At 39.1% G+C, this 14,201-nt stretch overlaps 1 protein-coding gene across 1 annotated transcript in view; it reads left to right on the forward strand.

The window, feature by feature from the left end:
- Nucleotides 1-13,943, forward strand: part of LOC120527786 — a 105,628-nt gene extending 91,685 nt beyond the window's left edge. Inside the window, exons 22-25 of the mRNA XM_039751601.1 lie at nucleotides 7,467-7,608; nucleotides 8,159-8,241; nucleotides 11,439-11,595; nucleotides 13,819-13,943. Coding sequence (XP_039607535.1) covers nucleotides 7,467-7,608; nucleotides 8,159-8,241; nucleotides 11,439-11,595; nucleotides 13,819-13,863 — 427 coding nt within the window. The 3' untranslated portion in view covers nucleotides 13,864-13,943. The remainder of the gene's footprint in view (nucleotides 1-7,466; nucleotides 7,609-8,158; nucleotides 8,242-11,438; nucleotides 11,596-13,818) is intronic.
- Nucleotides 13,944-14,201: the final 258 nt, after the last annotated feature.

A 14,201-nucleotide genomic window follows, 5' to 3' on the forward strand; every position in this document is an offset into this window, starting at 1 on the left:
ATTATATAAAGAAATCATTTAATACCCTTTTTTCATCTTACAAACCACAGTGAAGCTAAATTTCCACATATACGAAGACTGAGTCTGGGAGAGTTTTTGAAAGCGTGACACAAGCAGTAACACCTGATTATCTTTGCTGTCATTCTAAGAAAACACTCCTGAGCCTGTGGAACTGAGTGCAGCTGAATATTTAGGTCAGGATTATGTGTTGGTGAAATTCAATTCAAGCCTTAGTCATTCTATCAACTAATATTGTGTTATGAGACTGTCCTCATGGTAGCCTGCTGAACAAGACAGATCTACAGAATGCAGCAAGGTGTAATTCTGTGCTGATGTGATATGGCACATATTAGGATTTGTTTTGATGATTGATAGCATTATTAAAATTATTCTTTGTCTACACATAGACATCAACCCCCGTGGCTGTGGTTGAGCATGAGCAAAGTGGACTGCTCCATATTTGTATATCTATATATCTACAGTATATATCTATCCATATCCATATCCATATATCTATCTATCTATCTATCTATCTATCTATCTATCTATCTATCTATCTATCTATCTATAGACGCATGAGTCCCTGTCTTGCACCCCAAAACATGAGGCTGAGTTTCAGTACTTTAGCAAAATCAGCTTTATTCAGCTTGAAAAAGGAACAGTACGGTTATCTATTGTAGCAGGATCTACTACTCTTATACACAGACACAGCAGTCGGGCAGGGTCGTGGCCAGGTTAGTGGCCAAGTAATACTGTTCCCTGCATTAATAATGTTCCTTGCATCACTCATCGACAACAGGCGCTTATAGCACTACCTCGTTCGGCTTGAATTTGCTTCCACAGCAAGCCCCTAAAGCACTGTGAGCCTGAGGTTGCCCCAGCAACGGATAAGTAGTCTTCCACAGATGCGGCGCTCAGTTTTTGGCATGTCGTCCCGCTGGGGGATGTTCCAAGGTGGGAACATCAACAGCAAAAGCCTGGAAACTAATAGACCATTGAGTGAGCCAGGTGTTCGTATTCCTTCTGTTTGTACAGCCATTGCAGTCGGGCGTGGTCAGTCACCAGGGTAAACCGTCATTCCCAGAGATAGTAACAGAGGGCTTCAACCACCAACTTAATTGCCAAGCACTCCTTTTCAATAGTTGAATAATTACGATCCCTGGGTATCAGCTTCCTGCTAAGAGACATGATGGGGTGTTCTTGCCCCTCAAAACATTGTGAGAGCACCGCTCCTAAACCGAAAGCACTAGCATCTGTTTGTAGAATAATTTCCTTTGAAATGTCTGTATTGTGCAGAACTGGGAACAATGATAAAGAGGCTTTTAGGTCCAATGAAAGTTATCTCATAGGTGTCGGTCCAGACAATACTACGATTTTTTCTGTCCTTTGTCAAGTCAGTGAGGGGACAGCACGATGTGCAGAATTGGGGATGAACCGCCATTGAGTCCGAAGAAGGCATGAATATGCCTGTGTTTTGGGACAGGGATACGCAAGCACCTCCCCCACCTTGTCCATTTGAGGATTGAACAAACCCTTCCCCATGGAATATCACAGGAAATGTATTTCCGACATACCCAGCTGCAAAATATCAAGCACCGCCCGAAGGCGGATGAGATGAGATTCCCAGTCATTACTGACAATGACCACATTGTCAAGATAAGGTACCCGCGTACGCGGAATGGGGACACAGGATCTGGTCCATCATTTGCTGAAAGGTTAATGGTGCACCATAGAGACCACAAGGGAACACTGTAAATTCAACCAATCCGTCCCTAGTGGCGAACGCAGTCTTCTCGCAACTAGACTCCTCCAAGGGGACCTGCTAATAACCCTTTGTGAGTTCTAGGGTGGAGATATATGAAGCCTGTCTGAGCTTTTCCAACAGCTCGTCGACACGCAGCAATGGGTATGCATCAAACCTGGAAATCTTATTCAAATGCCTAAAATCAATACAGAACTGAACTGAACCACCCGGCTTTGAGACAAGTACAATTAGAGTTCACCATTTGCTTTTGCTTAGCCAAATAATGCCCAATTGGAACATCTGTCGGATTTTCTCATGTATCAGTTTCCTTGTTGCCACTGGTAGGCGATATGGGGGCATCTGTACAGTAACACCGGGAGGAGTACAAATCTTATATTCTGCAATTGTCGTCTGGCCAGGTGCTGCTGATCGATCAACGATAGCAATTTCACTTTCTGGGTGTCAGTTAAATCATCCCCATTGGTGACCTCGTTCTGGATGACGGCTTCGGCTGTGACCAGGACTTTGTGATGGTCATGCCATTCCTTTAAAAGACTAATATGTAAAATTTGTTTGGGTTTCCATTGCCCGGGAATTATGACTTTGTAATTCACTGGAGGCATATGCTCTCCTATCTTTGCCGGCCCTTGCCATTCGGCCCCAAATTTTTGTGGATCAGACAGGATCAACACCAGCATATGATCCCCCTTATTAAACTCGCTGTATTTACCCATCTTATCATAATTATATTTTTGTGACTCCTGCTTGCACTACTGATATTCTATCGCAATTGAGAACAATCTGGCAAACTGCTCTTGCAGTGAAACAACTCGGTTGACAAACCTCCCCCCATGGGTTGTCTCGTGAGTTCCTGTCCATTCTTCCTGAAAAATGTCCAAGACCCTGTGTGGTCGGCAGCCAAAAAGTAGTTCGAAAGCAACCCAATGTAAGCTTGTGGGGCCTCCTGGACAGCAAACAGGAGGAAAGGCACTACTGTATCCCAGGAGGTTGGATAGTCATGGGCCACCCGCCGAATCATCTGTTTTAATGTTTTTTTAAATCGTTTAGTCAGGCCATTCGTCTGTGAATGATAAACTGTGGAGTGTAACTGCTTAATTCCGAAACTTTCGCATAGCTGCTTCATGATGCGAGACATAAAGGGTGTGTTCTGATCAGTGAGAATCTCGCGAGGGATACCAATATGTGTGAACATATCCAAGAGTGCTTTTGCAATAATCCGTGTGTCTGCCCGCCACAGCATGGCTATTTCTTGGTATCTTTTGACTTAATTGATTAACACGCACATATACTGAATGCTACTTTTACTCCTGGGAAGCGGGCCAACAATATCTAATCCCACCCTCTCAAAGGGGACGTCTAAAATAGGCATCGGTACAAAGCATTTCATACCTTAAAGTTCTTCCTTAAAATTTCAGAGGGAGTACTATAGACTCGTATGTTTTAATGTCCCCATGGACGGAGCGGATGTTCACTTTGTCTGTGGTCTTATAAGGGGTCTGCTGGAGCAAGTCATGGTGGAGTACGCAGAGGTCGCTACCAGAGTCCAACAGTGCAGAGAATTCCCAGCCAACATAATAAAGACCTTTAAAACTGTCCTGCTTTAACACCTTGCGGGAAACTTGCAGGCCGCATACTTGGGCCGGACCGATAACCATTGTTTGTGCAGGTGGAAGGTGGCACTCCCGAGCCAGATGTCTCAGTCGATTACAGCGAAAGCAGCTGCGTTCAGTCCACACTGTGGTGTTCACACTATGGCATCTTCCACCCGTGGTGCCGGTGACCCTGAAAGTCTATGTTGGCTGGATCGAAATTGGGGTCAAGCCTGGGTAGCCCCATTGTTTCCAGGTGGCTTGTGCACCCTCTAGTCAACGGGTCAGTTCCAGCAGCGAGTGGACATCAGCATTAGCAAAGTGGCATGGTGTCCCTGAGGCAGTTTCTTACCACACAGTGTGGTCCCCGGCCGGGGCTGGAGCCCGGCCGAGACGCCTAGGAGGACCAGAGGAGGGCGTGTGCCTCCTCCAAACCGAGAGGGGGCATCCATCTTGGTTATGTTGGGGGCCTCGGGTAGAGGGCTTGAAAGCCCAGCCCTGTAGGGACCCGTGGCCACCGCCAGGCGGCGCCCCAGTGCCTTATTATCCCGGGAGCCCAGCACTTCCGCCACACCAGGAAGTGCCGGGGGGAAGACGACTGGGGACACCCGGACGGCTTCCGGGTGCGCAGCTGCCACTTCCACCACACAGGGGTGTGGCCAGGACTAATTGCCAGGAAGCAGCTGGAGCCCATCCGGGTTACCATAAAAGGGGCCACCTCCCTCCAGTCATTGGTGGATGTCGGGAGGAAGCAAGACAGAGCTGGAGAGAGGACTGGAGACGGCCAGAAGAAAGGCACAGAAACTGTGAGCCCTGGACTTTGGGGGAATCGGTGCAAGAGGCACTGGGGTTTGAGAGCACGGCAAGTGTAAATATTGTAAATAAACAGTGTGTTGGGTGAACTTACGATGTCCATCTGTGTGTGTCCGGGCCAGCGTTTACAACAGTAAAATAAATACTTCACGTCTCATCTTGAGAAAAGGAAGGTTTTAAAAGACTGATTAAAACTCTTGACCTGCGATGCAAATTGCCCAGTTGCAATTACTTTGCAAGTGAAGTGCAGCCTAACATGTACATTCAAGTCATACGTACCCTCACCAACCTGTTTTCTAAATTAAAACATTTCTCGTTGACAACTGATATATGGTCAAGCCACTCCTGCGAGCCATATTTATGAGTGACTATTCATTTCATTGAAGAATGGGAGATTAAACGTGTGTGTCAGCAAACAAGCTATTTCCCTGACCACACTGGGGAACACATAGCTGAAGCTCTACAAGATACTCTCGCAGACTGAAAGCTTGATGAAAAGAGGCTCCTTTTTGTTACAACCAGCAATGGTAGCAATGTTATCAAAGCGGTGCAATCGCTGAAGTGGCAAAGAATGCTGTGCTTTAGGCATTGACTTCATCTGGTAATTGGGAAGTGCAAGTTTTAAAAAATTAATGCTAACTGCTTAAGTATTACATTTATCAAAGACACATTTAAGCAGTAAAAGTGAGTTTTAAACTGCTTGCCTTTATATTTAGTTATGTCATTTAAACACATTATTTCACAAAGTGAAGTTTAAATTAGCTACAGCATAAAATGTAAAATGCCGTTGCGCTAGACCCAAATTTCAGAAATGAAGTGTGTTTTACAGATTTATTTGTAAAAAAAAATCCATGCAATTTAAAACTGTAACAATTTTTTAACACATGTCTAATGTACTGTACAGTACAGTTTGTTAACTTGTTTGTTAAAACATTGGAGAGCAAGAAAGTTTATGTATTTATTTATATTGTTATTATATTTTTTTATATTTATTATTATTTTAACTATAATGTAGGCTGAATTTTCATACAATTTCAAATTCATTTTTAGAACCCTTAGACCTGCCATTTTCTGCATATGTTTAAATGTTTTATTTACATTTACACAATGTTCTTTACCTGAAAACATATACAGTACCTCTTTTAGGTGCGGTGGACCTGTAAGTTAAAATATATATTAATTTGTTATGTATTTCAGCTTTTATTTTGATAAATAAATAAATTCTTGTGATATCTTGGTATGGCTTTGGTTAACTACTTAAAGTTTTATTCACGTCATAAAAATATCTAGATATAAATGTATATTTTAACTGCTCAAAAAAATTAAAGGAACACTTTGAAAACACATAAGATCTCAATGGGAAAGAAAAAAATCCTGCTGGATATCTATACTGATATGGACTGGGTAATGTGTTAGGAATGAAAGGATGCCACATCGTTTGATGGAAATGAAAATGATCAACCTACAGAGCCCTGAATTCAAAGACGCCCCAAAAATCAGAGTGAAAAAATTATGTTGCAGGCTAGTCCATTTTGCCAAAATTTAATTGCAGCAACTCAAAATCGTACTCAGTAGTTTGTATGGCCACCACGTGCTTGTATGCATGCCTAACAACATTGGGCCATGCTCATAATGAGACAACAGATGGTGTCCTGGGGATCCCCTCGCAGATCTGGACCAGAGCATCACTGAGCTCCTGGACAGTCTGAGGTGCAACCTGGCGGCGTTGAATGGACCGGAACATAATGACCCACAGATGTTCTATTGGATTTAGGTCAGGCGATCGTGGGGGCCAGTCATTGGTATCAGTTCCTTCATCTTCCATCAACTGCCTACATACTAACGCCACATGAGGAACCCAGGACCCATCGCACCAGCATAGGGTCTGACAGTATGTCCAAGGATTTCATCCCGATACCTAATGGCAGTCAAGGTACCGTTGTCTAGCCTGTAGACGTCTGTGCATCCCTCTATGGATATGCCTCCCCAGACCATAACTGACCCCCCACCAAAACGTTTGTGTGAAACAGTGTTACAGGCAGTATAACATTCTCCACGGCTTATACAGACCCTTTCACCTCTGTCACATGTGCTCGTGGTGAACCTGCTCTCATCTTTGAAAAGCACATGGCACCAGTGGTGGACCTGCCAATTCTGGTATTCTGTGGCAAATGCCAATCGAGCTCGACGGTGCCAGGCAGTGAGCACAGAGCTCACATCAGGCCCTCAGTCCACCCTCATGAAGTCTGTTTCTGATTGTTTGGCCAGAGACATTCACACCAGTGGCCTACTGGAGGTAATTTTGTAGGGCTCTGGCAGTGCACATTCCACAGTTCCTCCTTGCTCAAAGGACCTTCTATGGCCCTGTCCAGCTCTCCTAGAGTAACTGCCTGTCTCCTGGAATCTCCTTCATGCCATTGAGACTGTACTATACTGGGAGACACAGCAAACCTTCTGGGAATGGCACGTATTGATGTGCCATCCTGGAGAAGTTGGACTACCTGTGCAACCTCTGTAGGGTCCAGGTATCGCCTCATGCTACCAGTAGTGGCACTGACTGTAGCCAAATGCAAAACTAGTGAAAAAACAGTCTGAAAGATGAGAAAGGAAAAATGTCAATGGCCTCCACCTGTTAAACCATTCCTGTTTTGGGGGTCGTCTCACTGTTGCCCCTCTAGTGCACCTGTTCTTAATTTCATTAACACCAAAGCAGCTGAAACTGATTAACAACCGCCTCTGCTACTTAACTGACCAGATCAGTAGCTCAGAAGTTTCATTGACTGGATGCTATACTCTGATTAAAAAGTGTTCCTTTCATTTTTTTGAGCAGTATATATCAAGATATTTTGTCTATATATTACCCAGCCCTAATACAGAAGAAAGTCCTTGAGTTTCCATATAAATTAGATTGAGAAAATGCACCGACCCCTTTACTTTCTGTAAACTTTATTATTTTCTAGATTTCATTTTAAGTGGATACATTTGCAATTTTTAGCCATCAAGCTACACTCAGCAACCCATAATGACAAAGTGACAAAATGTTTTTAGAATAGTGTGGAAATTTATTGAAAGTCAAAAATTGTAATCTCTCATGTATGTAAATAGTCAAGATCATTTTCTGTGGCACTTTGCTTTCATTTTTCTTGAGAAGAGTTTAGAACTTGATTGAAGTACACCTGTGACAAATTGGACATGTGTATATAAGGTTCCAAAATTTGCAGTGCATTTCAGTATCAAAACTATGCCATGAAGTCCAAGATTTTTTAAATATTTAATTTGAACTGAATGCTTTTATTTAGGTACATGGGCAAGAAAAAAATGCCATTTGATGAGAAGAAACTAATACAGCTTTTTGAGAGGAGCTTAGTTGATTGTCTTAAAGAAAAACTCCTTAAATATGCTTATTCAGAAAAAATAACAATTGGAAATGCTAAAGAAATGGTAAGTTGTAATGTGCTTACATTATATTTGTGTGTATGTATTTTAATTAAAGAAAAGCTTATACGGTGGTGGGCTGGCACCATGCCCAGGGTTTGTTTCCTGCCATGCGCCCTTTGTTGACTGGGATTGGCTCCAGCAGACCCCCGTGACCCTGTAGTTAGGATATAGCAGGTTGGATAATGGATGGATGGATGGAAAAGCTTATAAATATCCTATTAATGTACCATTTGTATTTAAATTTGCATATTTCAAATGTTAGTGACATTACAATGCTTTAAAAGAATAAATCACCTCAAAGATGATTTTTTTAACAAGTTACTTAATTTGTGTAATTTGTAGTAATGGCCGAGAAACAATTTTAATCTTGTTTATAAATGCAGAACAGAGATAACAAAGTTTCCTATGGAATTAGCAAGCTGGATAATTGTGAACAATACCAAAAACATCCAAGAAAAATCTCATTAGCATAGCCATTGGTATGGCTGTGAAATTCATTATATTAAATATGTCTCTGTTGAAAATCAGTTAATTTCTTTGTTTACATTTTTAGGTAACAAAGCAAATATCTGGAGTTGTTGAAAATGCTGCCGTATATTTTGAATGGAACATTGAGAAAAAACTTCATGATCAAAGGTACTGTAATTTAGTGACAATAAATGGTTGCTATTTTCTGATGGTTTGTTTCATTGTCATCATCACCCACTCCCACCCCTTCCACCACCAAGTCAGCAAGATAAATTTCAGAACACTGGGAAAAATTAAGCATGTGTTTTTGTGTTTCTTTGTCCTTGACAAAGACTGCTTTTTGTTTTATATCATTTCTTTGATACAGCTTGGATTTTAGATTGGAGTTTTGTTAAATGTTATAAGAAGTCAAGCTAAAAGACACCTTTTATTGGCTAAAAAGATTACAATATGCAAGTTTTTTTGAGGCAACTCGGGCCCCTCCTTCAGATGATGTTAAATATTACAGAGAGCGAGAAAAAAAGATTTTAAAAGAAAAGTTGTGTGAGATTTGTTTTTAATTTTACAGAGAACTGTATTAAAAAACAGTAGTGATTTGATACAGAATGTTACAAACATTTGAAGTATAATCAACATCGGTAGTAATCTCCTGAAAATTAAATCAAGCATAGTGTATATTTGTGGTTATGGTTTGGCCCAGTAATATTAAAAATAAAGTATGTGAGGCCCTGCTGTTTCTGTTTTTTCTACATACTGTAAATACTCGCGGATAAGTCGGGACTTGATTTTATCATATAATGTCTGGTATTTTATAATGTCGGACGTATAAGTCAAATGCGGAAACCTCACGCTATTGCTTCAAGAGATTATGATATGCTAACACCCACCTGAGAGAGTAACCACGGAGCACACTGCCGTTTTTTCTATGTGGGTGTGGCAATGCACTGTATCAGTGTTTGCTCCTAACCAATCTCTCTCTCTCTCTGTTGTGCCTACATGACCACACGGTAATACCTGAACCATTCTGAAGCAACGTTTGCACTCATTTGTGGTTTTTGTATCTCAAACCCTCATACACCTTTATCGTAAGAGCATCCCTTATCTACGGTGGAGCATTCGTTCAGAAGAAAATATGAAGCTAGTTTTAAATTAAACGTCGTTGAAGTAGTGAGAAACTGATATGAGATTGGAGGAGGCAAGAAGATGTAAAAAAAATGTAAGTGTTGCATTTTTGAACAGACATATAAGTCGGGGTCTGATTTTATGATCGATTTTTTGGGTTTCAAGACCTGACTTATACGTATATACGGTATAGTGTCTCTTAAAAACCTTCAGCATGGGAAAGGTGCTATATAAACAAAATATTATTACTGTTATTATTATTAATCTTTGCAGCAAACTTGTTTATTCAATAAGCAGCTAGCATTTGAACCAGCATATGCTGCACAATGAGCCTCTTCTTATCCTAATAGTATTGACTGCAACAACCCGGGATGTAAGGCCAGGTCATTGTCGGGGAACATCCACTAGCACCTGACCAATTTGATTTTTGTAATGCGAGAAGAAAGCCCATCTAAACATAGAGAAAATTCAGTGCAATACCCTAATAGAACTCTAAAAAATAGAACCCTATATCTCTAAGCCAACAACAATAACTGCAACATCACTGTACCACTGGTTTATTTATTTAGATATTTTCATGTGCTGTTTGCTTATGAACAGCAAATGAGTTCACTACCTGCATGCACATCTCATTTACAAACCACATTTGCAATTCACAAGGCAAATGGTAGGTACTAGATATCTGTGTGTTTGGCTTAGATACTTTTTGTAGTAATTGCATTACCACACAAAGATAGATAAAAGTTTTATTAATACCAATGGAAACTGCAAATATCTGCAGCAGCTATCATGTGACACAGACCAATTAAAAAAAAATGATGATGTACTTAATGCGCATGCTCCCACTTTCCATTTGTAAATTCAACTACTCCTACTAACAGTTTAATGGTGTCGTTATTAATTTATAATGACTAGGGCTGTGATTTGATTTGAATTGAATTGATTAAAAATATAAACAAATCCAATTAGTCCTGTTACAGAAAGCCACCAAATACTATTGTTGTCTGCCACTGACTAATATAATGAGAACTCGGTGGGTTTGGGTCTTCATACAGTATATTTTAACAACCATAGCTTACTTTGCATCATGTACATTTGTGCTAATAGTAATATCTCATATCACTGAATTTAGGAATTAAGATTTTGCTAGAAATCTCACTGTATAGTAGTACTACTACATATATACAAACCTCTTTCTGCTTACTTATGAAGTCCATGTGAGATGATGCTACTGGTTTTTGTATTCATATTTGTGTATGAGCCTGCCTTGAGCAGAAGGCGTGCAGTTTTTAAGCAAAATGCTAAACATTTGTTATAAACCTCTGCTTTACATGTTATCCATGCCATTTATGTGAGAACTTCAGTAAAATATTAACATATTTATAATAATTGCCACAATGTGCTGCAGCAGGTAGTATTGTTGCATCACCTCTATAGAAGCTGCAATGGATTCTTTTAATGAATATCTCCTCTGTTGTTTGTCTTTGTTCTGTGTACTGTAGTCGTCTTTCAATGGTTTAGGTTTTGTCTTACAAAGTAAAGTCAGTTAAGGATGTTACTGGAAGGCAACCCTTACGTGTCTTGGTATGTTTATGTATGCCTTCCACTAGTCTGATTCCATGTTTTATATGGAGAATTCAAAATCATCACTGAAAATGTAAAGATTGAACTCTATAAAATTAACTTTTTGTTTTTGTTGGTATAAGAATCATTTATAAAATGGTAAGCCTATTATAATATTAAAGATGAGTAATTTTATCATTAATAAAAGAAAGTAATATGGTTGAGACCAACAATGACACTGTGGGTTTTCTTTGTTTTGTTTTGTGGATTGGAGTAACTGAAATGTTTACTTGCAAAAAAGAAAAAGAAATATATTTTTTAAGCTATATTTGGAGCTTTCATGAAAGTTGTAGGATCTGTATGGTAAGTTAGTGCTTCAAGTTCATAAAACAGGGCTGCGACACAGTCATTCACTGTCTGAAATAATTCCATTGCTATGTTAATTTTCCGAACCTTCTTAGTCAGTTACAGAGTCACAGGGTGCCAAAGCCCTTCGCTGTCTCATTAAGTAAAAGATTGTAAATGACCATGGATGGTTCACCAGTTGAGTCCTCTGTTTTAAAGTAAATATAGTAAAATTAATGTTTTAAGAAAATACTTTATAGCAATGCAAGTTTACTGACATTTGCAATATTTAATAAATGTTTTTGTATAACAGTGATGCTATTTTAATATTTTAGATGGAAAAGCTTTCTTGGCAAAGTTAATCCAAACAGTAAAACACCAAGACTACTACAGATCACAATGTCTGTTCTGAAACCAATGCCAGAAAACCTCAGCAAAGAAAAAGAAGAAACCTTAAATGTAATAAAACGCTTGGATAACTTGATAAAAATGGTAATTAAGTTGTTTGTATATATACAAGTTTTTTTTTATCACTGTATTTACCCCTGTAGAACTTCCACTACCATAGGAAAGTTTATCATTTAACTTTTTTTTTTTTGCCCAAAAAAATTTACAAAAACTTTTCTTGTTTCCATGTGTACTTCTGTTGTGATTATTTAACCATGGTGACATTTACAGTAATGTACGTACGTTTTTAGAAAGTGATGCAATTTTCATAATTTTGACTCTGTGTACCACAACAGTGGATTTGAATTGAAGCAATCAAGATACAGTATTATTGAAGTGCAGACTTGCAGTTTTAATTTAAGGTGTTTAACAAAAGCATTATTTAAGTCATTTACAAAAGACACCCATTTTTATACACAGTTCTCCCCATTTTCAGGAGTGTGAAAAGTATTTAGACAAACTAAAATAATCATGAATATAACAGTCATTTTCAATACTTGATTAAAAATTCTTTGCCATCAATGACTGCCTGAAATCTGGAAATCATGGCCTTCTCCAATTTCTGAGTTTCCACCGTAGTTATACTTTGGCCCGCCTTTACTGAAGTTGTCCTCAGGTGCTGCTTGTTTGCTGAAATTTGTGCTATCAGTTTTGTCTTCAGCAAGTGAAATGCATGTCTGATTAGGCTGAGATCAGTTGATTGACTTGGTCATTGAATAATATTCCACTTCTTTGCATTGAAAACTATTTGGATTGCTGTCACAGCATGTTTTGGCTCACTGTCCATCTGTACTGTGAAGCATCATCCTATCAGTTTTGTATCGTTTGTCTGAATCTGAGCAGGCAGTATAGCCCTGTTTACTTCAGAAATCATCCTGCAACTTTTGTCAGTAGTTGTATCATCAATAAACACTAGTGACCCATTTCCATTGACATTCACACATGCCCATGCAATAACACTGCCTCCACCATGTTTCACAGATGATGTGTTATGCTACAGGTCATGAGCCGTTCCTTCTCTTCACCAAACTCTTCCTTATCCATCATTCTGGTACATATTGATCTTAATTTCATTTATCCAAAGAAAACTGTTCCAAAACTGGACTGGCTTTTAAACAATATTTTCTGACAGAGATTAATCTGCCCTTCCTATGTTTGGGGATTACTAATGGTTTGTACCTTGTGGTAAACCCTCTGTATTTACTTTCATGAAGTCTTCTCATGATTATAGACTTTGGCAATGATAGGCCTACCTCCTAGAGAGGTAGGTGTTCTTGGTTGGCTAAATGTCGTAAATTATTTTTTCTTCCCCAAGAAGAAGAATTCTGTGAGTATCCAGCACAGTTGTCTGCTATGGTTGTTTAGACTTTCTGGTGTCTCTGAGCTTACCAGTGCATTCCTTCTCTTTAACAACGTATCAAATGGTTGATTTGTACATTACTGGTGTTTCTGATATCTCTCTAAAGGGTTTGTTTTGCTTTCTCTCCCTAATGGTGGCCTGTTTTTACTTGCACGGACAGCTCTGTGGACCTCATATTGACAGTTCACAGTGACTGCTTCCAAACGATTGTTCATTCCTCTCTCCTCCAGTCTACACTCAAAAAACCTGTTTCAGCTTTAAAGCCCATATTTAAGAATCTCTTTTGGAGTCGGAGGTGATCCTATTATTGCCTCCAAGATAGCAACCTAGAATTCTTTCTAGCAGATGTCACTGCATTCCTAAGCATTTTTTTGGCAATTAAAGGGCCAGGTTTTATAAGTTTCCTTATGAGATTATATGTCCTCTAGCAGCCAGGCAATTGTTCCTAACTGTAATGTTTCCTTTTCTGTCTTCTCTGTTTTTAATTTTAACCATAGGGCCAGACATCTTGTATACATCCATTCACTTTATGTGTTTACCACGCTTGTGTTGTTGCCCCAGCATATACAGTGTGTGTATATATAAATATATATATAAGTTCATACTGTTCTTCCCCTGTGGGAGGAGGGGGCTGTATTTCCAGATTGGCATTTACTACACTGACTACCAACTGTCTCCCCACCCCACCACAGCCTCACCGCTAGCTGTGGGATTTTAATTGTGCTTTATGCCTCCAGGGCTTATGATCACCTATTTGTATTCAGGATATTCTTTACTAAGACAATGATAAAGTACCTTGTGTTACATTATATACACTTGTTTGTAGTAATTCTTAATTTTTTTCACTGTTGTCAAAATTACAGTCCAAATCTCAATCATTTTAACTTAAAGTTGTTCTCTGCTTACAGGCTGATGTAGCTTTAAAAGGAACCAAGAAGACTGGAGATAAATAAAAACTCAACTTTAATAAGATCATCAATTCATCTGGAAAGTTTAAAATGTTTTCCTAAAATTATAGCTTTAAATTGTTTTTTTTTTTTTTTCTTTTTACAAAAAAGAATGTAAGAATTATTTTTAAATATTTTTAATTGTGATGATTTTTTAAAAATTTTTTAACAAGTCTGTTTGGAATTTTGTGTGATTATGTATTTATATAGCCTCGAGTTCTACAGTAGAAAATCTGACTCTATTTTACTGTATATCTCACTTTTTATATATTTATATATTAGGGCTGGGTGATGTGACCTATACATAATTTTACAATATTTTAAGGCTATTTTGTGATACACAA

This window comes from Polypterus senegalus, chromosome 4 (assembly GCF_016835505.1).
Source record: "Polypterus senegalus isolate Bchr_013 chromosome 4, ASM1683550v1, whole genome shotgun sequence".
NCBI classification, from domain to species: Eukaryota; Metazoa; Chordata; class Cladistia; order Polypteriformes; family Polypteridae; genus Polypterus; species Polypterus senegalus.